The sequence below is a fragment of the Python bivittatus genome, unplaced genomic scaffold, assembly GCF_059951505.1.
Source record: "Python bivittatus isolate LINGU-HERP-01145 unplaced genomic scaffold, Pbiv_v1 ctg000570_np1212, whole genome shotgun sequence".
NCBI classification, from domain to species: Eukaryota; Metazoa; Chordata; class Lepidosauria; order Squamata; family Pythonidae; genus Python; species Python bivittatus.
Window position 1 is genome coordinate 22,353,766 of NW_028277097.1, and position 24,845 is coordinate 22,378,610.

At 43.3% G+C, this 24,845-nt stretch overlaps 1 protein-coding gene across 32 annotated transcripts in view; it reads left to right on the forward strand.

The window, feature by feature from the left end:
- Window positions 1-24,498, forward strand: part of CELF4 (CUGBP Elav-like family member 4) — a 752,374-nt gene extending 727,876 nt beyond the window's left edge. For 13 of the 32 annotated variants that reach the window (XM_088153025.1, XM_088153023.1, XM_088153017.1 and 10 more), the window contains 3 exons: window positions 658-738; window positions 8,767-8,850; window positions 24,371-24,498. In XM_088153025.1, coding sequence (XP_088009151.1) covers window positions 658-738; window positions 8,767-8,850; window positions 24,371-24,498 — 293 coding nt within the window. Of the gene's footprint in view, window positions 1-657; window positions 739-7,601; window positions 7,635-8,766; window positions 8,911-24,370 lie in introns of all 32 variants that reach the window. The other 19 variants (XM_088153036.1, XM_088153035.1, XM_088153030.1 and 16 more) reach the window with 4 other exon arrangements.
- The last annotated feature ends 347 nt before the right edge of the window (window positions 24,499-24,845 follow it).

A 24,845-nucleotide genomic window follows, 5' to 3' on the forward strand; every position in this document is an offset into this window, starting at 1 on the left:
AACCAGATGACCAAGAATGGACCTGAGTGTACTTGGATAGGAGACCATTAGCAAACCCCAAGCTGTAGCTAGACCAGGAAAGAAGGTCCCAGAAGAAGACAGTTTCAAGTCACATTGCAAGAAAACAATATGGACATGCCCATGAAGCTACTAGTTAAACCTGAATTGAAGGAGACTTTACTTCTACGTTTCTAATTGTTAAACAATTGGAGTCCTGTTCTTGCCTGTCTGCTCCAAATTACCTTGAGATGTGTCCGTAGATCCTGATCTACCTTCTGCATCCTCTTCAAGTTGAAATCTGCAGTTGTGACTCCTCATGTTCATGTACCACCCATTGTCTTTTTTCCATCTGTCAAACCTGTTGCTCTACAGTGCAATCAGTTCACAGTTCTGAATGACCAACTGACGTGGATGACATGCATGGATGTGGAACCTGAACCTAGACCTACTTTAGATACTAAGAGCTAATATGTCCCCTCCCTCCACCCCCTAATATTAAGAGATTTAGCTTCCTAGATTTTAGGATCTTCTGAGATCATTGCAAGATGCCCCTTCTGACCTATGAGATTGAATTCTTGGTTGAGAAGATGATAAGGCTCCTTTGTTGTTTCCACAAGGATCTTGAAATCTACCTTTTTTTTTTCTTTCTCCCTCTAGCTGCTTATCCTGCTGCATATGGCCAGATAAGTCAAGCCTTCCCACAGCCACCTCCCATGATACCACAGCAACAGAGAGAAGGTGAGTCTTTGGGATACTGAAATGACCACTATTTGGACTTTCTTTAGCTTTAGAAGTAAGGTTAAACCAATAGTGCCATAGCAATTTTAGGTACCCAGGTGTCAGAGCAGAAGAAAAAATTTGTCAGAGGTGGCCAAATCAACAGTAAATCAGGGGAGGATGATAGTAACTGTGAAAGGGGACAACTTGCAGCATCGCTCTTCAACTTTGATGTTCACCAAATTTCTTGGACTAGCTTCCTTCTATATACAGCCAGTGGTGTCAAAGGCCAGGGACTTTAAGATGAGAGAAAATGAGAGAAATCTTCTAAGTCTTAATATTCCTATCCTATATGTATATGTATGTACATCTTGAGAGAATTTCTTTCTTACAACAGATATGAAGATATGTTTAAAAGATTGAGGCTTGACTTTTTCAAGAGAGTTGTTAAATTCAAGGCTGAGGAAGGCTAAGTATAGGTTCAAAGGTTCTACTGCTCATCAACTTTTAGCCAAATTTGTATTTTTTATGCTGTGTGATTCTTCCCAACCTTCTTTATCCTTGAGAGTTTTTTTCTTAAACACGTTTAGATGCAGTAGTTCTCTGCATCATTAGGCAATATTCTCAAAGTGAATTACATGGCCTTGAGAAAAAGCCACCAGATTGGGGCTTCGTTGGGGCTTTGATCACATGATTGGAGCCACCATTTTAACATTTTTTATTTCTCTTTTACCTCGCCCCATGGATGTCTCTGCTGGGCTCCTACCTTTGAACTATAATTTAATTTTCCTTAGAACCTAGTAAGAAAATTCATATATTCCAGTAAAGCTTGCATTTTCCCAGGTATCTTCCTTCATACCCCCCTCCAAATATCTGTCTGTCTATCTGTCTATCTATCATCTATCTAATCTATCTTCTATCTAACTAGCTGCCATGTTTCCTTTCACTAAATTTGGAATAAGTCTCATGCAATCTGATCATCCCCAGTTCTCTTGAAGTTGGATAAATGTCAACACTAGGAATCAAAAGAGGGAGATTTTTAAGGGTAAATTTGATCACTTAGACTTTGGTCTCCTACTTATAAATGCTCTCTTTCCATTAGGTTCCCCCTCTTTCAAACCTTCCACCCTTCCAGCACCCATCAGGACTCCTCACTGTATCCCGCAGGAATTCCTAATGTTTATTAAAATGGTACCTTCAAATCCTAGCTTCTCACATATAATTCTCAAAGCATGGCAACCTGTGATATTGCTGCCCTACTTGGAATGAACTCAAGATTCAACCTTATGATAAACTCATCAAATGGGGACCTTGCACAAGACACTAATCAACCAAAGATACAATTAATCAGCTTAGCATGGTGAGAAATGCAGTCGCTGAAGTCATTTTTCCATTAGAAATGGAGTCATCCAACCACTGTTTCATCAAAATAGTAGTAATGAGACTAGGTTTTCTATCATTTCAGTGATGTCCAGATGATGTTATGAAGATGTTCTTTGTGGAGAATAGACTAACTCTTTCACTGGCCTAGTTAGTGGTCATTAGTATGTTTCATGAATTCAACCCCTAAGAAGACAAATGCAGATTTATAAACCCCCTTGGTCTGTCACTTTCAGATAAGTGTTTACAAGGTTTTGGATTACACAAACCCTTCCACTCTTCTGGTTCATAGCTCTATCAGTTAAACCAGACCTCAGATTCATTGCTACCAACTCCCTTTGCAGGAATGAGGAGCTACCATTGGAGGAATTCTCTTCTTCTACCTGCCCCCTTTAAGTATATCTGAATCTCTCTCTTGGTTCTATGAAGACTATCAAGTAAGAGATGCCTAACTCTGGTGGCATTAACCAAGTTAAGATTGAGCAGATAAAGAAAATAGGTCAGTTCAGTAATGCTAGCTTGTGAATGCAGCCTGTATGTTTCATTTCCTTTCAAAACTTGGTATCTTCTTCTAACAGCTATCCAAAGCCAGTTACATTATAAGACCAAAACAGACCAGGTCCTTAGTTTTCTTCTCCCTTTTCAAAGTTCTTCTTCCAGTTGCCAAATTGTTTACAGAGCCCACCATCACATCAATAGATAGATGAGAGAGAGAGGGAGGGAGGGAGACAGAGAGAGAGATGATAGAGAGATAAGCAGGGGGGAGGGAGATGCAAAGTCAATCTTTCCACCCAACAAAGCAGGGTATTTCCCAGCAATAATCTTGCATTTTATGAACTTTGGACTTGAATGAAATTCTAATCTCATGCAACCAGCCTCAGTTTTGCTACAGAGGCTCAGTGGGTTTGTCTAATACAGCTTGTTAGGCCAGCCTGCACTGCAAAAATGGAGAATCCATGTCCAGCAATGCTTCCTACTTTTCCATCTACAAAAGTGCTAGATTTTAGGCTTTGGGAAATGTGTTCAACCCTATGATTCCTAGCACTTCCAAGGTGCTGTATGTGGCATCTTCAAAAATGAAAGCATGCATGTTTCCCCCCTAAAGTTAATTCTCTGTTTAAAATACCTAATTATGTGTGAAGAGAGCCAGTAAGTGCAGTAGTGGATTCCTGCAGGGGATTAAACCAGGTGATATCATGGTTTATTCTGATCCTTACATTTTATGATTTCATGAAATTTCTCACCCAAACTACCATTTGAGATGCAACTAAAAATGGATTTGTAGAGATTTTTCCACCAGGATCTAAGACTATAGATCTCTTTGTTGTTGTGGTTCAGTCATTAAGTCGTGTCCGACTCTTCGTGACCCCATGAACCATATTGCGCCAGGCCTTCCTGTCCTTCATTGCCTCCCTGAGTTTGCTCAGTTTCATGCTCATTGCTTCAGTGATGCTATCTAACCATCTCATCCTCTGCCGTCCTCTTCTCCTTTTGCCTTCAATCTTTCCCAGCATCAGGGTCTTCTCCAAAGAGCCCTCTCTTCGCATTAGGTGACCAAAGTATCTGAGCTTGAGCTTCATTATCAGTCCTTCCAATGAGCAATCAGGGTTGATTTCCTTTAAGATTGACTGGTTTGACCTCCTAGCAGTCCAGGGGACTCTCAAGAGTCTTCTCCAGCACCACAGTTCAAAGGCGTCAATTCTTCGGCGCTCGGCCTTTTTTATGGTCCAGCTCTCACAGCCATACATTGCTACTGGACACTGCGGATCTTTGTCGGCAAGGTGATGTCTCTGCTTTTTAATATGCTGTCTAGGCTTGCCATGGCTTTCCTCCCAAGGAGCAAGCGTCTTTTAATTTCATGGCTGCAGTCTCCATCTGCGGTGATCTTGGAGCCCAAATAAATGAAGTCTGTTACTGCTTCCATTTCTACCCCTTCTATTTGCCAGGAATTGATGGGTCCAGATGCCATGATCTTAGTTTTTTTAATGTTGAGTTTCAAGCCAGCTTTCACACTCTCCTCTTTCACCCTCATCAAGAGGCTCTTTAGTTCTTCTTCACTTTCTGCCATTAGGGTGGTATCGTCCGCATATCTGAGGTTGTTGATGATTCTCCCTGCAATCTTAATTCCGGCTTGTGATTCTTCCAGCCTGGCATTTCTCATGATGTACTCTGCATATAGGTTAAATAAGCAGGGTGACAGTATACAGTCTTGTCATACTCCTTTCCCTATTTTGAACCAATCGGTTGTTCCATGACCGGTTCTAACTGTTGCTTCTTGGCCCGCATACAGATTTCTCAGGAGACAGGTAAGATGGTCTGGTACCCCCATCTCTTTAAGAATTTGCCAGTTTGTTGTGATCCACACAATCAAAGGCTTTTGCATAGTCAATGAAGCAGAAGTAGATGTTTTTCTGGAACTCTCGTGCTTTCTCCATGATCCAGCGAATGTTGGCAATTTGATCTCTAGTTCCTCTGCCTCTTCGAAACCCAGAATAGATCACTTTAGGGCCCTATAGATCTATTTTCTAGCAACAGTCTATTTTCCTGTAGCTTGGGGCTCTACAATCTTTATGGTTACTCTCGTTTTCAAATTGCTTAGAGTCCTTTTCCCATTCTTGCCTGTTTTGACTGAGAGGCTATTCCACAAAAAGAAATCAGTTCTGCAACCAAGCTCACACCCATCATGGTTCAAAAACAGGCTCCACGTAGCTCCACCATCATCTTCTTCGCAATTCGATGGATCACGTTGTGCTATTACTTCTGATGTGCCCTGCTTGTCCCTCATTAATAAGTTCATGTGGTCTTCTTAAGACTGCGACATCTATGGTCATTTCTTTCTTCTCACTGGAACTTCTGTTGATGGATTTTTTTCTTCAATTTTTTTTTTTTTTTTTGTCCATTGTAATCAATACCTGTATGGAGAAAACCACAAATACTGAAACAGTTTAGCTGATGAGCTTTACAGCCTTGGATGAAAAGTATTGATCCATCTGGACATTTCAAGCACTGAACAATATTTTGGATGTTACTCTAGATTCATCAAAAGGGGGGGGGGACCAGAAACGCACTGAATTCTTGCACCAAGAGTCTCTTTGGGTATTATTCTCCAAAAGAAATTATTATAACACAATTCCTCTGATGTTTATGATCGGATATGAACTCTGTGAGAAAACCTGGTATAAAATAAAATAATTTCTTAACACATTTCTTCTATAGGACTCTTTTACACTCAGAATGCATTTTTTAGAGAAATGAACTCATTTTCAACTACTCCTTTGTGCCAACATGCTGATATTCTTTCTTTATAAGTGGAGACAGAGACAGAGAGAAAGGGGATAGCTCAGACCAATCTAGGGAGATTGCATTATACAGAAATATGAAACCCAAATTCCCAGTGCAATAAATAAATTGCTACAGAGTAAAGCCCTGGAATATTTTATGTCCCATCGACACACATATATTTTGTTAATTCTGCCTAGGTTTTCTCCAGCTGACATCAGTTTAGTCATACCCAGGAAAGGTGTAGACCAGAAGTTGACAACTTGGTGTCTGAAGGCACCAGGAGACTTCCTCAGTACTGTCTGGACTATTGATCATGCCTTATTTTGTTTTCCTTTTAACTAAGACTAACCCCCAACTTGATGCTAAAGTCTGGTCTTTTGGATGACTGTCCATCCACAGGGTCTGCATATTCCTCACCGACCCTCCTCCTCCAAGGTCTTAAACTGGCAAGGGGTGATGCTATAATCTCAGAATACTGTTTCCTCCATTCTGACTCATGGGGATTCTTGCTTTTGTAGGATGAGGCAATGTTCCTTGTGGTGTGTTGGCTATCTCATTTGAAACACCTGGAAAAGGGCATAATGGCTGTTGGAAAACTAAATGTAGTTATGGTGACCTGGAATGTTGAATAGACCCAACCGTAGTCTACTTGTTCCTTTCAGTGTCCTGATTCTTGGCCTTAGCTAAGCCGGCCATTTGGGAGGAAAGACCAGCATCTGGGCCCTGATAGTGCCTGACCATCTTGGGACTGACTCTGCCCCAGTCTTGTATCCCTCAGAAGATCCACCCACACTCTCAGATCTGCAACCAGCCTGGAAAAATTGTGTTCAGCAAGTCTTCATCAGGGCTTCATTTTCTATTAATCCAAAATGAAAATGCAGTGGGAGAACAGGGCTTTCAATCACGCCGAGGCCCGGGAATTTTAATGAGCTTTAAATGGGCATCTGTCAGAATCCTGACTTGGCGGAACTGCCTTGCCAGCCGAGGGAATGAGTAACGGCCAATAAAAATGGGGGAGCACCTTTGTGAATTCCTCTCTCTAACAGGAAAGGCAAAGTTGTAATTTGCAGTGTTATGACATTATAATTATGCCCCAATGAAAAGCGAGAACATTAAAAATCATACTCTTCTAGATAGTCAGACATTCTTGTTCCTTCTTCTCTCCCCAGGGACATCTGTATGTGTGTGTGTGTGCATGTGCGTGTGCGTGCATGCGTGTGCACTCACGCCAAAAGATGGTGGTGGTGTCCATGTGATCAAAGACCCATCCCCTTTTGATCTGCATTATTGCCATCTTGACATTTTTGACTCCACTCTGGAGATATCCCCGTCTCTTCCGTCTCTCCACCCTTCCCAAATCTCAGGCACGAGGAGGTAGAAATTACTGAAACTTTGCTGTACTATTCCAGCATGACATCTTCCAAATAAGGCATTGGAGAGTAAAGCTGGATTTTGTTTCTGGCATTCTTGAAAAAGAAAGAAGATTCATCCCATTTCTCCACTAAACTGCCCATTCTTTGGTTGATTATGAGAAAGTGTCTGTGTACTGGGGAGAGGTGTATTCTCTGTTCTCAATCAAATGCCTCCGCTAGAAAATACATAAAATGGACTTTTAAAGAAGAACATGGGAGTGACTGCTCTTCCTCAAGGCAAGATACGCATCTTCAACTCTCCGTGGTAGCAGATGGGGGAACATGAACAGGAGGGTTCGACAACATTGAAATTCAGCCCCAAAGGTTTCTGGGAGCATTTGATCAGCCCTTGTGGATAACAGGAGGTTGGAGTAACTGGGTCTCCAGTGGGATCCAGCATAGCTCTTCTTGTGTTCTTCTACAGAGAGAGGAAGAACCACATAATTCTGGGGTTTCTAGCCAGTTTCCTCCTTATGGGTTAGAAAGTGAGAAGTGTAATTCTGTGTATACTGAATGGCCTCCCTGACATGGCTGAAATCACTGGCTTCTATTAAATGCCAGGACTGATCTCCTGCAGACCATCCTAACAGCATGAGAAAGAAGGGAATTTACTCCTTTATTTATTTTAGGCATCCAGATTATTTTATATCCACATTTTTTTCCCAGACAGTTCGGGTTACAGAAGGCAATGGGGCTAACAAAACACAATCTACTATCTGCTAAAAAAAAGCCACTGGGATCACAATTAACTAATTTAGACTGAAAAAGCCTGGCTGAAGAGGAAAGTTGCCACTCCTTTCTTGGAGGCAGAGAGACAAAATGTTCAGTGCCAGACCCGAGAGAGCACATAGATGCTGCTTGGGAACATGACAGTGGAAGGGTCTGCTCCCCCGTTCCTGACAAATCAACCTCAGAGTGGGACAATATCTTGAAAACGGTGCTTCCTGCTGATATTAACGACGGGGCCCAGTGATAGAACATCCCTGGAACAGGCAGGGCTTGAGTGGTGTAGGACTTTGAGGATGACAATCAGAATGTTCACTTTGACCACCTGCCCACAAACACCAGGTTTTGCTTGTTTGTCTTTGTCGATACGGGCATAACCCTGCTCCTAGAAGTGTTCCTCTGATAGCAAGATGGCTTGTGCATTTGGTGCAAGGGCACACCTCAAGGGCGCTGCTACATACAGTTCATGACAGTAGTTAAGCCAGCTTGTAAGGAAGGCAGAAATAACTATTGTAGGTTTACCCAGCTCAGGAATGGCTTCAGCTGCTAATCCCTTGACACTGTTATCTCCAGGACTCCAGAGATAGAAACATGCATCTAGAGAACTAATCTGTCAGGGAGAAAGCTGTGTTGGAACCATTAGATGCTACTTTTCTGGGTACAGAAGAATCTATCTATCTATCTATCTATCTATCTATCTATCTATCTATCTATCTATCTCTCTATCTATCATCTATCCATCCATCCATCCATCCATCCATCCATCCATTTATTTGTACATCTATATCTATCTAACCATCTACCTATCTCTCTATGTATATCTATCTATCCAACTCTATCCGTCTATCTATCTATCATCTATTCATCCATTCATCCATCCATCCATCCATTTATTTGTACATCTATATCTATCTAATATCTATCTATCCAACTCTATCCGTCTATCTATCCATCCATTTATCTATATCTATCTATCTATCATCTATTCATCCATCCATCCATCCATTTATTTATTTGTACATCTATATCTATCTAACCATCTACCTATCTATCTACCTATGTATATCTATCTATCCAACTATCTATCCATCCATCCATCTATCTATCTTGCAGAAACCTTGAATGAGTGAGCTGTGGTAGAGCCTGCATTTTGTCCCAGCTGGGACACCCCATTTGCTGGCACCTTACCTTCCTCCCTCTCTCTCTCTCCCTCTCTCTCTCTCTCTCTCTGTCCTCCACCTCCCCATAGGACCAGAGGGCTGCAACCTGTTTATCTACCATCTGCCCCAGGAGTTTGGGGACGCAGAGCTGATGCAGATGTTCCTGCCATTCGGTAATGTCATCTCCTCGAAAGTGTTTGTGGATCGGGCGACAAACCAAAGTAAATGCTTTGGTGGGTAAAGATAACAAAACAATTAGATTCATCCAGGAAAGGAACTTTCTCTGAACTACTTTGACCATTTTTTTTTTCTTCAGACTGCTATTTTTATTTTTGTTTTTTGCAAATTTATATTCAGCTGATTTTTTTTCCTCTCAATTTACCTTTGTTGATAAACTCTGTTCCTCCTCCCACCTCTGCCTTTCCCACACCCTCTCCACCTGCTTCCTTCTTACTGTCTCCAACTCAGTCCTGTGTCTCCCGCCACACAAGGGTTCTAGGGAATGTGGGGGACTGCACACCCCAAATCCTGGCTGGAGAGAATGGGAAAGCCCCCTGCAGTGGGGGAGGGGACAGGGGGAGGAGCCACGGAGAACAGAAGTGGGTCACGGCAGCGGATGGAGAGGGAAATGCGGAATGCCTAAGCAGAGATGGAGGGGGGGAAGAAGGGAAGGAAAGGAGGAAGGGATGAAGGATGAAAGCAACCCAGGGCTGACAGGTGAGGTTGGTCGGGAGCAGGCTTCGATATCCTTTTGCCAAAGATAGAAAGGTTGGGTTTCAGGATTTAAAAGTGCATGTCGGAACATCGGGTTCCCAGTCTTTGAATTCTTGGTAGGTGGTCCCCATCCTCACTCCTCTTCCCTCTTGTGCTGCTGCTAATTGTTTTGGATGCCGTGTTATTCGATGGGGTGGGGGGTGCCACTTTTAACACCCTGCATTCATCTGCTGTCATCACTTCACTCCCCTCATCGACTTCCCACTATCAGATCACCTGCATCGGCTCCAAAGCTTCTGTCATCTGCCCAACCCTGGTCTTCCTGGAACAGCCAGGTGGGTCCTCAAATATTGGGGTTTAAGAGGATCTTCTGCTCTCTCGGTCTTCTCCAGATCCAGTTCAAGGCCAGTTTGGGGCATTTCTCCAATTCATGCCCAAATCCTGATTGGTTGCACCCTGAAATATCTTTGAAAAATGGGTTGAACCCCCACTGTGGTTTAGGGTAAGAAGAAGTAGCAAATTGCATGAGCTGAAGTGGGGGGTACAGAGGCTGAATTTGGGTACAGAGGCAGAAGTAAACATTCTTCAACATGTGCCAGGAGTCCTGATTTAGCCATTTGGGTGGACCCCACCCAGGAGTGCCTGCAGAGTTGCACCAACACAAGTGTCCAGACCACATGAAAAATGGAGACTTCAGCCAGGTTCAAGGAGGCCTATAGGAACAAGCATTTAATGTCAATATGGAAATATAGACTATTGCATCATTTGATTACGAACAGTATCTAAAAGAATACTTTATACTGGCATGATAGCAGCAGAAAACGTTGGTGCTTACACGTGTCATAACTGGGTTCTTGGATAGATTTCTAACTGGCCTGACAAGGCATAAGGAATAATGGTGATGTGAGGACTTGGGGGAGGGGAGTGGGGGGTCAGCAAAGTAGGATTTGGGGCTGGAGGAAATCCCAGAACTCAATGACACTCCACCACTTCCCCATTTGAACTTTCTGACCAAGATAGTTTCTTCATCACCAGGAGACTATGTAAATAACATGATATCACAACCGGCAACAGCCATAGAGAAGAACACCTATGTGAATAGAAAAGCATGTTGTTTTGGATAACATAAGTAGGCATATCGCCTTTCTTTCAAAAAACTGAACATCCAACTTTAGCTGCAGAACAGTATGGAGGGGGCTATGCGCTCCAGTGCATTCCTCATATGACTTTCTGATGAAGCTGATGCAGGTGGAAAATAGCACCTGTGGGGGATCTGACTTCTGCCATGACCCTGACCCATCAAGACTCTTTCCGCGTATAGTTTTCCTTAGTAACTGAAATGTCCCTGATACACCCAGTTGCATCAGACCAACAGCTGAATCCAATGGCAGAAACCATTATTTGTTAATTCAAGTAACATGACCTTAAAATATTACAAGGAAGGAAGGAAGGAAGGAAGGAAGGAAGGAAGGAAGGAAGGAAGGAAGGAAGGAAGGAAGAAGATGGAAGAGAGAGGGAGGGAGGGAGGCATTCTCCAGAAAACTATTCACTGCAGGGATTAAATTATCTAATTCCATCACTGTCAGAATGTCAATTGGACTCAGCTGTTGGTCTGATGCAACTGGGTGTATCAGGGACATTCAGTTACTAAGGAAAACTACATGCGGAAAGAGTCTTGGTGGGTCAGGGTCATGGCAGAAGTCAGATCCCCCACAGGGGCTATTTTCCACCTGCATCAAATTCATCAGAAAGTCATATTAGGAATGCATTGGAGCGCATAGCCCCCTGTCTTTGGCCTCTACCTCCCAGGAACAAGGTTTTACCTTTTGCATTCATGTCCCACAAGTCTTCATTTCTTTGCCATTGAGGAAAAAAAACAAAAAAACAAATTGCATATCTTTAACCATGTCCCATCATGCCAAAGAAGTAGGTTCAGGTCAGATGTCAGGAGAAATTTCCCAGCCGTAAGAGCTGTTGATTAGTGGAGTCGGCTGCCTTATGAGGGGGCCTGATCCTCTTCACTGGATAGGCATCTCTCCAAAATGCTTTAGCAGACCGTGTGCCAAGCAAGGGTTTGGACTACGTGACCTCTAAAGTCTCTTCCAACTTGACGATTCTATGATAATCTCAACTAGTCCAGTTGAGAATGTGCCTTGTAGTTTTTCTGAATATTTTCTTTCATTCCAAAAGAGCTTCTGCTTTTCTCTCTGATATTCAGAGTGATAAGCTGTTGTGGCTTATGTTGTTGTTTCCGTTGGTGGAGTTGTTGAACCGATTACGCCACTGGGAATGGCAAAGGGTGTTCCTGTTGGCCGCGTCCAGCAGAGCATTTCGTTCTCCAAAACCCTCCCTGGCTACTTAATCTTTCCTGTGTGAAAAATCCGGAGAGCTGCTCCCATGTGCATCCCGGCCCCCTTATCCCAAATTAAGTGCGAGAACCCACACTTCACTTGTGGAAATTGATCCAGATTCTTTTCTTCTTCTGAAAGCATTTTGGAAAGCAGATTCTACCTTGTCAGCAGGCAAAGACACAGGGGTGTCTGCAAGGTACGGTCAAAAAGTCAAGATGGCAGTCACAACGGTGTGATCAACGTGCCGACTGGTTTTTACATGCTTTGACTGGCCATTATCTTGACTTTTTGACCACGCCCTGTGGACCTCTGTGCAAAAGTGGGAAGATAACGGAGGAGCTGTTCTCAAAAGGCAGGAATTTTGCATGATGGTTTGAAGTGACTGGGTGAAGGAGGAATGGGGGTGATCATCACTGGCCCTTCAAGCTGGTGGATCCAGCAATCTGGAGCTGCTGGTGTCCCTCCATCCTTTCCGTTTTAGGAAGCCTCTGACTCTCAGCTCCGCATCTGGCCTTTCTTGATCTGCTGACCAGGTTTTTCACGTTTGGCACCTCACTAGCCATGGCAGATCTTCTGCTCTTACTAGCGGGAGGGGGGAGGTTCCCACGGAAGGGGGATGAATGAAAAAACGGGACCCATCAAACTTCCTTTCTCCACCCACAGTCCACAATCAGGGGAGGGAGAGGCAGCCTGGGCAGTGGGGAGGGGGGGAGAGAGAGATCCAGAGAAGTATTAGGGCCTCACGCACCACTATTCATTTTACAAACTATAATTAATTTGATGTTTAGATTAATATCTGATGCACTCTCAAAGGTGCACACAAAGCATTTTTCCTTTATTATAATGTTGATTGCTTATTGGGGAGATAAATTTCATTGTCAGTGATGCACCGACTTAACAAAACTTTTAGGCCTAGCAAGCATGTCTGCAAAAAGAGCAGCTGTTGGTCATTTCACCACTCAACGCACTGGCCGGCCTGGCCTTTTGCCTGGTAATCTCAGCCAGGAAATGGTGCTGACGAGGGGCAGGGGTCTCGCCTGCTCCCTTTCTCGCGTCGCCCATTTGACTTTGCACATGATACATTCAGTTAAGCCTCTCAGCTTGTGCACGAGACACGGTTTATTTTTTTATTCTTGAGTATTGAAGAGGCAATGCTGGAAGATCTCCAGATCTTAAGTTGTTCCAAGACTTTTTTCAGGACAGGGGCATTCAAAAAAGTCAAGATGGCAGCCTTGATGCTTGATTGAAGCCTCACTTCTATTTTATGTTGCAGACATACAAGGGATATTGTGAATCCAACTGCTCCAGTGCAGCCACCATCTTGACTTTTTTGACCCCTTACCCTCCCCAGATGCCCCTGCCTTGAAAACCAGGATAAGATCTGGGGCATAAATGGAATAAAAATACCTATAAGGCTAAAATCAGGGTCCAAATCCAGATCAATGTCTCCCCCTCATTCCTTCTATACGTTTTTCTTTTCATATGGTTTCATGCAGGAAAATACTAATTATACCTGGGTGCTTTCTGCTAAAAATGAAACAAAAAATTAAAAAAAAAACCTTGATGGCATCTATTTTGAGATAGTCCATGAAATCCACCCACTGCTGTTGATGCACAGAGGACTGTTCTGAGGCGCCCCTTGGACAGAACTGTTTTTTCATGGGAAACATGATGCACAGCTGGATTTCATGTTCTAAGTGGATAAGTGTTGAGTAATAGTAATTCCTGTTGTTCCTACTATTATTGTATTTATATTTTCCCTTTTCTGTGAAAGCGCAGGATAGCATTAACTGGGAAGAGGGCTCCCTGTGAGCTGAGAGGTAAGGAAAGAGAAAGGGGGCCAAAATCTCCCCATGAGCTTCATCATCTAGATCAGTGTTTCTCAACCTTGGCAACGTTAAGATGTGTGGACTTCAACTCCCAGAATTCCCCAGCCAGAATGCTGGCTGGGGAATTCTGGGAGTTGAAGTCCACACAACTTAATGTCGCCAACGTTGAGAAACACTGATCTAGTAGGAGCCCCTTACCGTTTCAAAACAGTACAAAAGCAGAGAATTCAAAAGAGACCAGGACCGATATGTAAAAAGATTCCCAAGCATGCAATGCAAGCTTTAGGGAAAACAGTCGGATCCCATTTTCGGGCTCTACACAATAGTGCATGCAGGAATCAAGTTGGAAGTCAAAAGGCCAAAAAGAGCAATCAAATCACAGAAGGCCAGGAGAAACATGCAGGGGACTCCAAGGATCTGGCCAAAATGTTAAGATGGCAGCCATGATGTTGCGATCGAAGCCCTGCCTGGGTTACGCTGCCCTGCAAAAGCAGGTGGAGCTTCAGTGGCACCCCTTGTAGCTGCCATCTTGGCATTTGTCACCATACCTGATGGACACACCTGAGGAACACGGTGGCTAGGAACAGACCTTGGAAGGAAAAGCGTTGGAGAACGAAGATGGAAATAAGAGAGGGATTGGGAAAGAGAAGCGAATGTGAGAGAGCAAAATCAGAAAGCAGAGGACATGGGCAACAGGGTCACCTGCAGTGGGATCCAAAAAGTCAAAATGGCAGCCATCACCAGCCATCCCAAACCCTGCTCATGTTTTATGTGCTTTGCTGCCATCTTGACTTTTTCGATGCACACACCCCACAGATACCCCTGGGAGGGAAAGCTGATGCATAGACATCCATTAGAAATAGCAGTCAACTCTGACCTTTTTAAATCCCTGAGCAAAATCTAGTATTTTTTGTAAATTATTTATCTTTGCATTGTATTAGGCATAATTACCGATGTCTCCCTGAAGAGTGCAAATATTCTTTGGGAGGTTGATTAAAAGCAGAAGAATGTGATTTGGTTGACTGTCTGTGTCAAACCAACATTCCAAATCAGGTTGAATTGTCTAGTTAGATCCCTCCAAATCAGTATGTGTGCAGAGGTGTTTTTTTTCCCCCCAAACTGATTCAGGAATCCGAATTGAATAAACCCAACAAGATGATTCAGTTTGAATGGCCGAAGCCAGTCAAACTGATTTTCGGAACCAAACTGATAATTCAGATTGGATTTTGTCTGATTTGCACAGACCTTGCGTTCACAACTAGAGTCGTAGAATATGAATTTGTTTGTATCGGGAATGTGTATGTGTGTGTGTGTGTATGTGTGATATAACTGGCTTAGTCTTTAGAACAAAGAAAACGAGATGTTTTAATGTATCCTAAGAACCAAATCAGATTTTGATGAAGCAGGATAGGAAAAGAATGGATGTCTTTGAAATTTGGTGTTGGAGAAGACTTCTGAGAATCCATGGACAGCCGAGACAACAAACAAATGGATCATTGAACACATCAACCTGAAGTTGTCATGCAAGGCACAAATGACCACGCTCAAATTGTGTGAAAACGTAGCAACGAAGCTGGGAAAGGTAGAAGGAAAGAGAGGAAGAGGATGACCAGCAGCAAGGTGTATAAGCAATCAACCAACCAAAAGCCAATTCTCAAGGCTTTGGAAGTTGCAGTCTATGTGCCTTAGAGACTCCACATCTGCTCCAATATGAAATTCCAGCTGTTTGTTGTCTCTGGTCAGGGTGCCCTGCCCCCTTTTTTACACATGTCATGCATGAGACACACTTATTAAAGGGCAGGGCTTCAATCATCTGGTTATGGACACCATCTTGACTTTTTTGTCCCCACCCCACCTCCAGATACCCCTGGTAAGTTGTACTTACCCAGTTTATTTTAGCAGAAAATGACCTGCATGGATTTGTGGTCCAACTCTTTTCTCCTCATCCCAGATCTGTGGTTTTGCCCCTGCTCTGCAGTGTACTGCACCTGCTCAGGGTGGCCTTGTTGGATCTTCTCTGGTAGGCCCTAGAGATGGGCCTGCCCTTTAAAATCTGATACTGGTTCCAGCTAACTCTGTGGGGGTGGCAACAACCTAGTTTATCAGAACCAAGCCAATTGGTACCTAATTTCTACCCTGTTCATGTTATATTATTTATTTATTTATTTAATCAATTTATATAGCCACCCACCTCCACAGTGATGCTGGGTGGTGAACAGTAACAAAGATAGGCAGGAACTCTTACGCATCTCAGCGTTAATGTTATAGGCAAGAACTCTTATATGAATTAGATAATGATTTCCAAGGACATTTCTTTATCCAATATAGTATAATTCTACATAGTAAGACTACTTCAGCTAAAGGAGCAACTTTATTTTGGAGCAACCATGCTTGGGAGGAGGCTGTGAATTCCCCCAACTTTTCAGATGCAAGAACCAGTGATTAGCAATGGAGTAGAAAATGATCGGCTCTCGTTGACTTTCCAGGAAAGGAAAAGTCTATACCAGTGTTTCTCCACCTCATTCACTTTAAGGTGTGTAGATTTCAACTCCCAGAATTCCCCAGCCAGCATGCTGGGAAGTTGAAGTCCACAGACCTTAAAGTGGGTGAGGTGGAGAAACACTGGTCTGTACAATCTTGTTGGTAGATTTATAAATATTCAAAATGTGAAAAGTGAACGTTGCAGGTGAGATATAAAATGGGGATACAAAATCTTCCATATCGTCAACAAGAATGTTCCTGGGAGAATAAAAGAAGTAACGTCTTCTGAATCCTCCTGCTTGTCATGGCTTGTTAGCCTCCAGGTTAATTAGCAGGAAGTGCACCGTAATAGGTGTAACACCTAATTTATTCTGTCCTCCTTCTCCTTAACCTCAGATGTTTTATCCCAACAGAACAGACTGAATTTGGTAAGCCTGAGACACAATCATGGTTCCTATTTGAGCCATTTTAAGCACAGGCTTTAACTTGCTTCTTTCTATTCAATTTAGATGTCATTTTAAGTCCATACACTGAGAGACAGAGAGAGCGAGCCTCTTACTATAATTGGATTTCTTTCTAAAAAATAAAATAGCCAATTTACATTTAAAAACTTCATTTTTTTAAGTCATCTATTTTTATCCACCGTGCCACGAGGTGATTTTTCTCAGCAATTATTCTGTACTTACTCTTTCTTATAAATGAACTCCAACACAGAGAAATTATGTGACAAATCAATGAAAACTAACGTTGCATTTTTTCTGCTTGTATCACAGTTTTGCCATGCAGAACCTCATTTATTAGTAAGAAAAACTGTAATGGAATTATGAGAACGGATGGCCATGTTCACAATCATGCAGCCATGTTTAGGGTTAAATTCTGAGCTCCCTGTTTCAGAAATGGTCAATCAATCAAATGTTATTTACAGCCATAGACCAAAATTCGGTGTAAAACATCAACAACGAACATACAATGAGCTAAAATATTAAATGAGAAAAACATAGCTAATTGTCTTCTGACGTGGAACAATCTATCAGAACTTAATTATGCTCAGAGTTTCCCTACAGTAATTGTGATTGACCAGGATTAGGCAAACTTTTTTGAGATTTCTAAGGATTTATCAGCTTATGGGAGAAATGTATTCTCTTCTATGGGACAGGTGGAGCAATTTACAAGGAGGGTTGATATGAATTCCTATCTTTAGTTCATCCTTGTCAACAAGTTTGACTCCTGGTGGGATAAAAAAATTGACTTATTGTGGATTCTCAGTTCAATAATCGGTAACCCCAGGGTCTAAGAGAGCCTTACAAGAGATCAACTATATATCCTAGGTCTAGACTTACAGAAGGACAGGAACAAAATTTCTTGCTCCTATAACATTAGCCTTTGGAACAGGCTTTTATCTGCTCCTGAGTTTTCATGCAACTTTTTACAGCTTTTAGTCTTGATGTCTTGCCATCAAGGATTGTGGAAGGGACGTATGAGGATATTGTGGAATCGACATCAGAAGTTCTGCTGAGCTGTCCTTTGTCTCAATAATAACATTAAAAAAAAAAAAATCAGTCAGATTCATGGCCAAAGCAGATTATATATTAACATACATTTGCAAGGTTTTTCTTAGTTATCTATACTACTTCCAAGAGGCAGCTTTCAAAATAATTTGGATTATAAAAGTTAATAAGGATGAGATGCTATTCAGTGGTGAGAAATGTAAGGTTCTGTGCTTAGAGAGGGAAAAGCAGACACGGGAATACAAGGTAGGTGGTACCTGGCTTATCCATAGTACTTGGGAGAAGGACTTGAGCCAGCAGTGTGTGGCAGCTGCCAAAAGAGCCAATGCAGTCTTGGGTTGCATCAAGAGAGGGATAATATCAAGATCCCAGGAAGCGATCGTTCCACTCTCCTCGGCACTGGTCAGATTTGGAACCCTGCATCCACTTCTGGTCACCACAACAGAAAGAGATGCTGAGGAACTGGAAAGAGTGCAGAGAAGAGCGACGAAGATGGGGGTGGGGGTGGTCTTGGAGGCTAAATCCTACAAAGGACAGTTGAAGGAACTTGGTATGTTTCGCCTATAGAAGAGAAAGCTGAGGGGAGACCTGAGAGTAGTCTTCCAATCCTTGAAGAGATGTCAAAGGAAAGAAAGTCTGGATTTATTCTCCATAGTTCCTGAAGGTAGGACAAGAGCCAGTGGGTGGAGGCTTTATGCAGGGACATCCAAACTCAAAATAAGAAGGAATTTCTTGACCATGAGAACTAAGAAGCAGTGGAACAGCCTGCCTCCGGGAGTTGTGGGTGTCCCATCACTGGATGTTTTCAAGCAAAGGTCAGATAGCCATTTGTCTGCACTGGTCTGAAGATTCCTGCCCTGGGCAGGGTGTCAGACTAGAAGACCTTCAAGTTCCCTCAACTCAATGATTCTATGATCTATTATGAAGGATGGAGGGAAAGAGTAATGGCCCAACTCCTTTCTTCTGACCACTGGACACCATCTGTTTTTGTTTTTGTTTTTTTATTGGCATACTTTGTTTTTCCTTTAGCATGTGGGTTGACTTTCTTGTTTGAGTTACCTGAAATTATTTGTTCTGCTGATAGCGTCCCGCCATGCATTTAGACCAAGAATGCAAAACACATGATCTGGAGATCATAGGCCTCAGAAACACTCTTGCAGTACCCAGAATACCTCCAGGTGATTGGAAGCAAACTGAACAAGCTGCTCCTCTTCTTCTTCTTCTTCTTCTTCTTCTTCTTCTTCTTCTTCTTCTTCTTCTTCTTCTTCTTCTTCTTCTTCTTCTTCTTCTTCTTCTTCTTCTTCTTCTCCTCCTCCTCCTCCTCCTCCTCCGCCTCCTCCTCCTCCTCCTTCTGAAACTTTATGAATAAGTCCCTCAATATGCCACAGAAATCTGATGTGACCCCTAAGCTGATGGAGAACACATTCCTTTGAGTTTACACATAGAAGTCAAACAATGGAAGATTTCTTTCCCCCTCTTGGTATGAAGGCAGTTCAGGGAGAGTGGCCAGTTCAACTGACCTGCCCAGTGAGTTGGTTTAAGTCCTTGTGAATTAAAACCACTCCTTGCCCCATGCCAGTTGCCAGGGGTCTTTCATACAAAATTGCCACCATGCCAAGATAGAAGACAATTTAGACTGGGAGCACACGACAAGTTTAGTTTGCTTTAACTGACATTGAAGGAATATGTTAGAGCTACAAGCCACAATGTCTGTGTTTCACAACACCCTGGTAGGTTTGCTAGCTCAGACTGAAATGGTAGAGGGCCATTTGGGATTTAGTGTTACCACATGCCATTCCAATAAGCCAAAGCTGGCATAGGATGGTCTCTTCTAAGAGCCTTCTGACTGATGGGGTAAGTTTATAATCTGTGGGATCAGCAATCTTGTCATCTGGGTCTGGCTAGACTGGATTAGGCAGCCTTAACCTTCCTTCAATGACTGGTTAGTCCTCCTTTAAAGCACCTTTCACAGAGACTCCCTCCTGCATTTGAACACAGAATCCAGGCACAAAAGCATCGCTGTAAATCTCCACCCATCTCTTCTTCCAGCCAAAGTATTTCTCCTTGCACATTCCTCTCTCGGATGCCTTTGTGGCAACTTCTAAACCGGGCACTCCCTTCAGATAAGAACTCCCTTGCTTTAAAGCCAGCAACTTTGCCGAACAAGGAACATCGGATGCCCTGAGCTGCAAAGCTTGCAAATTTCTTGATCCTTTACTGCCTTGCTAAATCATTTATTTTGCGCAGCCTTTTTATATAATCCCTGGGAAAAAAAACATAAAATAGATTTATCACAGAACCCTGTCCTCCCACCAACCTTCTTCAGACCAGTACATATATTTCTCTGATTATTAATTAACATAGGCAGAGAAGAAGCTTCGTACTTTTTAACCTCTCCTTCTCTTTTTTCCTTCCTTGCTCTTCCGAAATAAGGCCTTCCACATGTCACTCTGCTTCATGAGCAGTGGGAGTGCATGCATGCTAGTTCTGATCCAGGGTTTGCTTCCTCACTGAACGTGGTTTAAGTATTAACTACACTGGGTACAAGCATCATTCCCACTCTTTGGTTAAATCTGGTTTAAAGGAAGAAACTTCACTCCTGGAGTGGCAAAGGGGATCTGAAGAATTCAAAGGAATTGAAGGAGGGGTCAAAAGGAGCATCAGGGGTATTACATAGTGAGAGAAGAAATTGCCCTTTCCATCCTCCCAACTGAAGCTTTTTATAACTTCCAGCAGAGCCTGAACCTCAGTGAATGATCGGAGCCACATATTGCTCTAACCCATGATATGAACAAGCCATAATTGGCTGGGCTTGCATGGGAGGGTCATCCCTTTATTTTCATGATGACATCATGACATGCATGTCTTCATTGCAGGTGTACCGAATGTCCATGGTTCACCCCACATGGTGAACTCAATCCATGGCTGGTAGGTGTTGATCATTGCCTCCTCCAGCACACACTCCCTGCTAAATCCATAACCTTGTTCAGAAATAGAAGTGGGAGATCTGAATTTCACAATCACATCTTGAGCTCATTAATATCATGAATGATAAACAAGGATCTCATTGTGGACCAAGAGGAGAATAAGAAATAGTGTTTTTGCTTTTAATTGTACATGGAGGAGGAAAGGACCAGTAAGTGCTGGACCCATTGGAGCATTGGTGGGACTTCCCTTTCAGACAGTGCACCATCCAAAATGTTGTTCCTACCGATTTCCTGTCCGGGTCAATTTTAGCACATCATTTACTCCCCAGATCTATGTACTTAGCAACACACACTTCGCTTCCCTTCCCTGCAAACTGACCTGGGTGAAACTTCCATAAATTTAACCACTGAGTGGGATGACTAAATTGGCACACCCAGGATTACAAAGGCAGGAACGTAACTTTTAGAAATTCTGGGAAGAAAGCAGATCCTTGAAGAATAAGAGCGCTCATATTAACCAATTTTAACAAGGCATCCCTGTGGGGAGCAAATGCCATAATCAGCATGACAAGATTCGATGCCATGAATGGAATATTCCTGTTGAGCTTTAACTCCGCTGAGGCCAATAATGAAAAAGCCAAAAAAAAACCCCAAACCAGCTAAATGAACTGAGTTGGTTTCTCTCCAAGTAGCTGTGTGGTTTCCTGAATAATATCGTTATTATTTTTAATTGAGTCATTCAACTGATATCTAGTTTCATCAACAACTTCTTTTCTTTTTCATCAGCCTGTGCTTTTGTTCCGGGTTCCTGCAGGGAACACAGTGATTAAAGACAAAAAGATCCAGAGGCGAGAGATAATTGACTGTGGTGGTTCAAAACTTTCTGCCTATGAAAGATTTCAGGAGCAAAGCACTGCGCGTCCAGTGGAAAAGAGTTGGCCGCAGTGGGAAACTGTTTGTTCTGACCATTCCTGAAGGATTTCATGGGGCTCTTGTGAGTTCGAAACACTTCCTGAATGGTGGGAGCAGCCCATCTTGAACTGGGCGTGCAACATTTCAAGCTCAAAAGGTTCCCGAATCATTTTTTGCATGCCTGTATTGGAAACCCTAAGTATATGCTGTGTGATAGCATGCCTTCTGGAGAAGCCCTGAGAATGGTCCTGCTGCTATTTCTAAGGGCTCTGCTGAGAATTTAAAAAGGCATCCTTGCCGGGGGCTGAATAAATTTAGGATTGCTCTAATAAGGACATGGGAATGAAGTCACAGATGAGATGGCACCACTTCCACCAGGGCTGTTGGTCTGACCTTCATCAAAGCTTCTCTTTGCATACAAGGGGGAAAGAAACTTAATGAAACAGGAGAAAACTGACTGTTTTCTTGATAACATGTGCTTGACTTCCTAATTTGCAAGGAGTTTTTCAAGGGGTCAGAATGCAAAAGTGGTACCCACCTTCCTCTAGAGCAGTGTTGTCCAAACTTGGCCACTTTAAGATGAGTGGACTTCAACTCCCAGAATTCCCCAGCCAGCATGGCTGGCTGGGGAATTCTGGGAGTTGAAGTCCACTCATCTTAAAGTGGCCAGGTTTGGACAACACTGCTCTAGATTCTAAAGCAGGGGCATCCTCTGACTCAGCCAAGAATCCTGCCACCTCATTGGCCAGGCTAGCATAAATAAGGGAGAGATGGAAAGGAAAAGGAACCCTAAAAGAAAGGACCAGATCTGCAAATTCACGTATCCTTTCTAACACACTCAGCACCTTGACAGCTGTCAGGGCCCAGAACTCCTACAGCAGTGTCTCCTTTGGCCCACCTGGCCCACTTATTTTCTTGGGAGCTTATCTGAAAGCAATGCCTGGATTTGAGAAGTTGTCAATCACTTTGAATTTGCCCCAGAGCCCGGGAACATCCAAGCCAAGAACTGCTCTGGAGGACAAGAGGGTTATAAAAATGGTGCATGGCTTCCCACCAACTAGTTGAGGAAGCTTGCTACAAGAATGGTCCACAGATACATAAAGGGGTGTGACAACTTGGAGGGAGTTTCTCCCATTGGGGGCAATCAGCCAGTCGCCATCTTGCCTGGTGGCCTTCATATCTGGAGACACTCTTGGGAAATTGCTAGTTGTGTAGTTTATGGTTTCCCTTAGCTTCTTCCCTATTACGGTAGGGAAGCCTATGTGTGAAAATGTGGGTGTCTGTCTGAAAGTGTGGGTGGGACAGTTTTCTGCCAGCAGAGAGGTCTTTTTAGTAGAAGACAACTTAGAATAATGTTACGTTCTGATCAACATAGGACTCTTTAGTGCATCCGTTCAAATTCCTTTCTGGTAAGAAACGTGTGTTTTTGCCAAGGAACAAAAACAGAATCAGAACACCGGTTGCTTCCCACATGACTGCTGAGAGCATGAGATTCCAGTGAAAAATCTGACAAATTAATAGACAAAAATATGTATTTTCCCTGGGCTGAACAGGTCGGCATGTAGGAAGATTGTCTTGGATGAAGAAGTCATCTGCACTTGCTCAAAATGAGCCAATGGGTCCAGGGACGTCTATGGGGTGGGTTGCGGGGGGGTGGGGTGTGAACAAATTAAAAATGGCTGCCATGACCAAATATTTGAAGCCCTGCCCCTTTTTAGGCACAGTCATCTGTAAAAAGGGAGGGGCCTTCTATCATGTGGTCACGGCCACCATTTGGGGGTTTTTGACATCCCCCCCCATGGATGCCCCTAAATGGGTCAGAACACAGTGGTTGCACTTCATGATTTCTGGAATGGTGCAGATGAAGATTCAAGAACTCAGAGGCAGAGTCCTCTTATGGCAGGTTTTGAGCCACGTGCCTCTTTGTACAACTCCATAACCAGGTATAAATCCTGAGGATTCACAGAACAAAGATGAGCAACCAGATGCTTTCACAGCAGCAGGCAACTTCTGGAGCCTTTTCTGAACACAGCTGCCAGGATCTCCACAGGGAGGTCAAAAAAGTCAAGATGGCAGCTGCAACCATCCAATCAAAGCTCTGCCCCTTTTTTTTAACATGCCGTGTTTCATGATTGTAGCACCATCTTGACTTTTGCACCACCAGTTTCCAAACACCACCGACAGCTGCCCCAAACTGGTGTGGATTCCTGCCATTTTGAGATGAGAAATACACAAAAATATTAGTGTTAAGTCTTAAAATAGGTTTAATATAAGGTTGTTGTTTTTTTTTCTTTTAGTGAAGCAGAATCCCTAATCTGGTCTCCATATGCATGATACTATCCAACACTTCAGTGATAGATATAAAATGGTTCCTGTACTTTTCATCCCCACCCCACCCACCACAGCCTTTAACTTCCCCCACACACACACACACTCACACACACACTCACACACACAAAGGTTCAGCACATCCTTGGTGACCAGCAGATTCTCAGTCCTGTAATAGAACCACCAGCTCTTTTGGTGAACCAGAACTTCAGTTTTCTAGCTTTGAGGTGGATACCTCACTGTGATCCATTAAAAGTCCCTCCCAGCAACACTCTCCCCTTCTCTCCCCTGCAAGAATAACTTCAGCTCAGGATCTGACCCTCCGTTTCCCTCAAATCTTGAAATCTAGCATCCATCTGGTGTCTCTCCATTTCTTTGCCCAAATCTAACTTTTTCATGGCTTGCTTCCCATCTTCCCTCTCAGCCAACCCTCAGTAGAGGTTAACGCTTGATCCATTCCATTCACAACGCTGCTCACCTGAACCCACCATGACATTGTGAAGCTGGAAGTTTCCTGCATCAAGCGCTAGGGGGCAGTTCCTTGGCCCCCGCTCCATGTTCATCCTTGAAGTGATCTAGCATGGGATGGCCCCGTAGCCCCCTTCAGCTGGTTAAATCCTGCACCTTCCTTGTGTTTTGACAGGCTTTGTGAGTTTTGACAATCCTGCTAGTGCCCAAGCGGCCATCCAGGCCATGAATGGCTTCCAGATTGGGATGAAGAGGCTGAAGGTACAGCTGAAAAGGCCAAAGGATGCTAATCGTCCCTACTGAAGAATGGTGGGAAACACTGGATAAGCAAGGTCTAGCACAGGTAACTGCTTGGGGGTGGCAAGGAACATCACCTGTTGTCCCGTAGCGTCTCCTGTGTTGTGGACACTAATGACTTGATCTCTAAGATTCTACCTTCCATTCCAGAAGCAACCTCAAGAAACTGACTCTGGGGGGTTAAGGCCTTGCAGGTGGTTATAGTGAGGGAATACAAGCTTGATATGGTTTTGCATTTATCAGCACATCCTTCTTGTTGCAAAATCTCTTTTATAATCCATTTTGCTCTCTGGTACCAAGTGGGCAATTTCAAAAGAGATTACTTGAAACTGGCACCAAAAGCAATGGGGGAA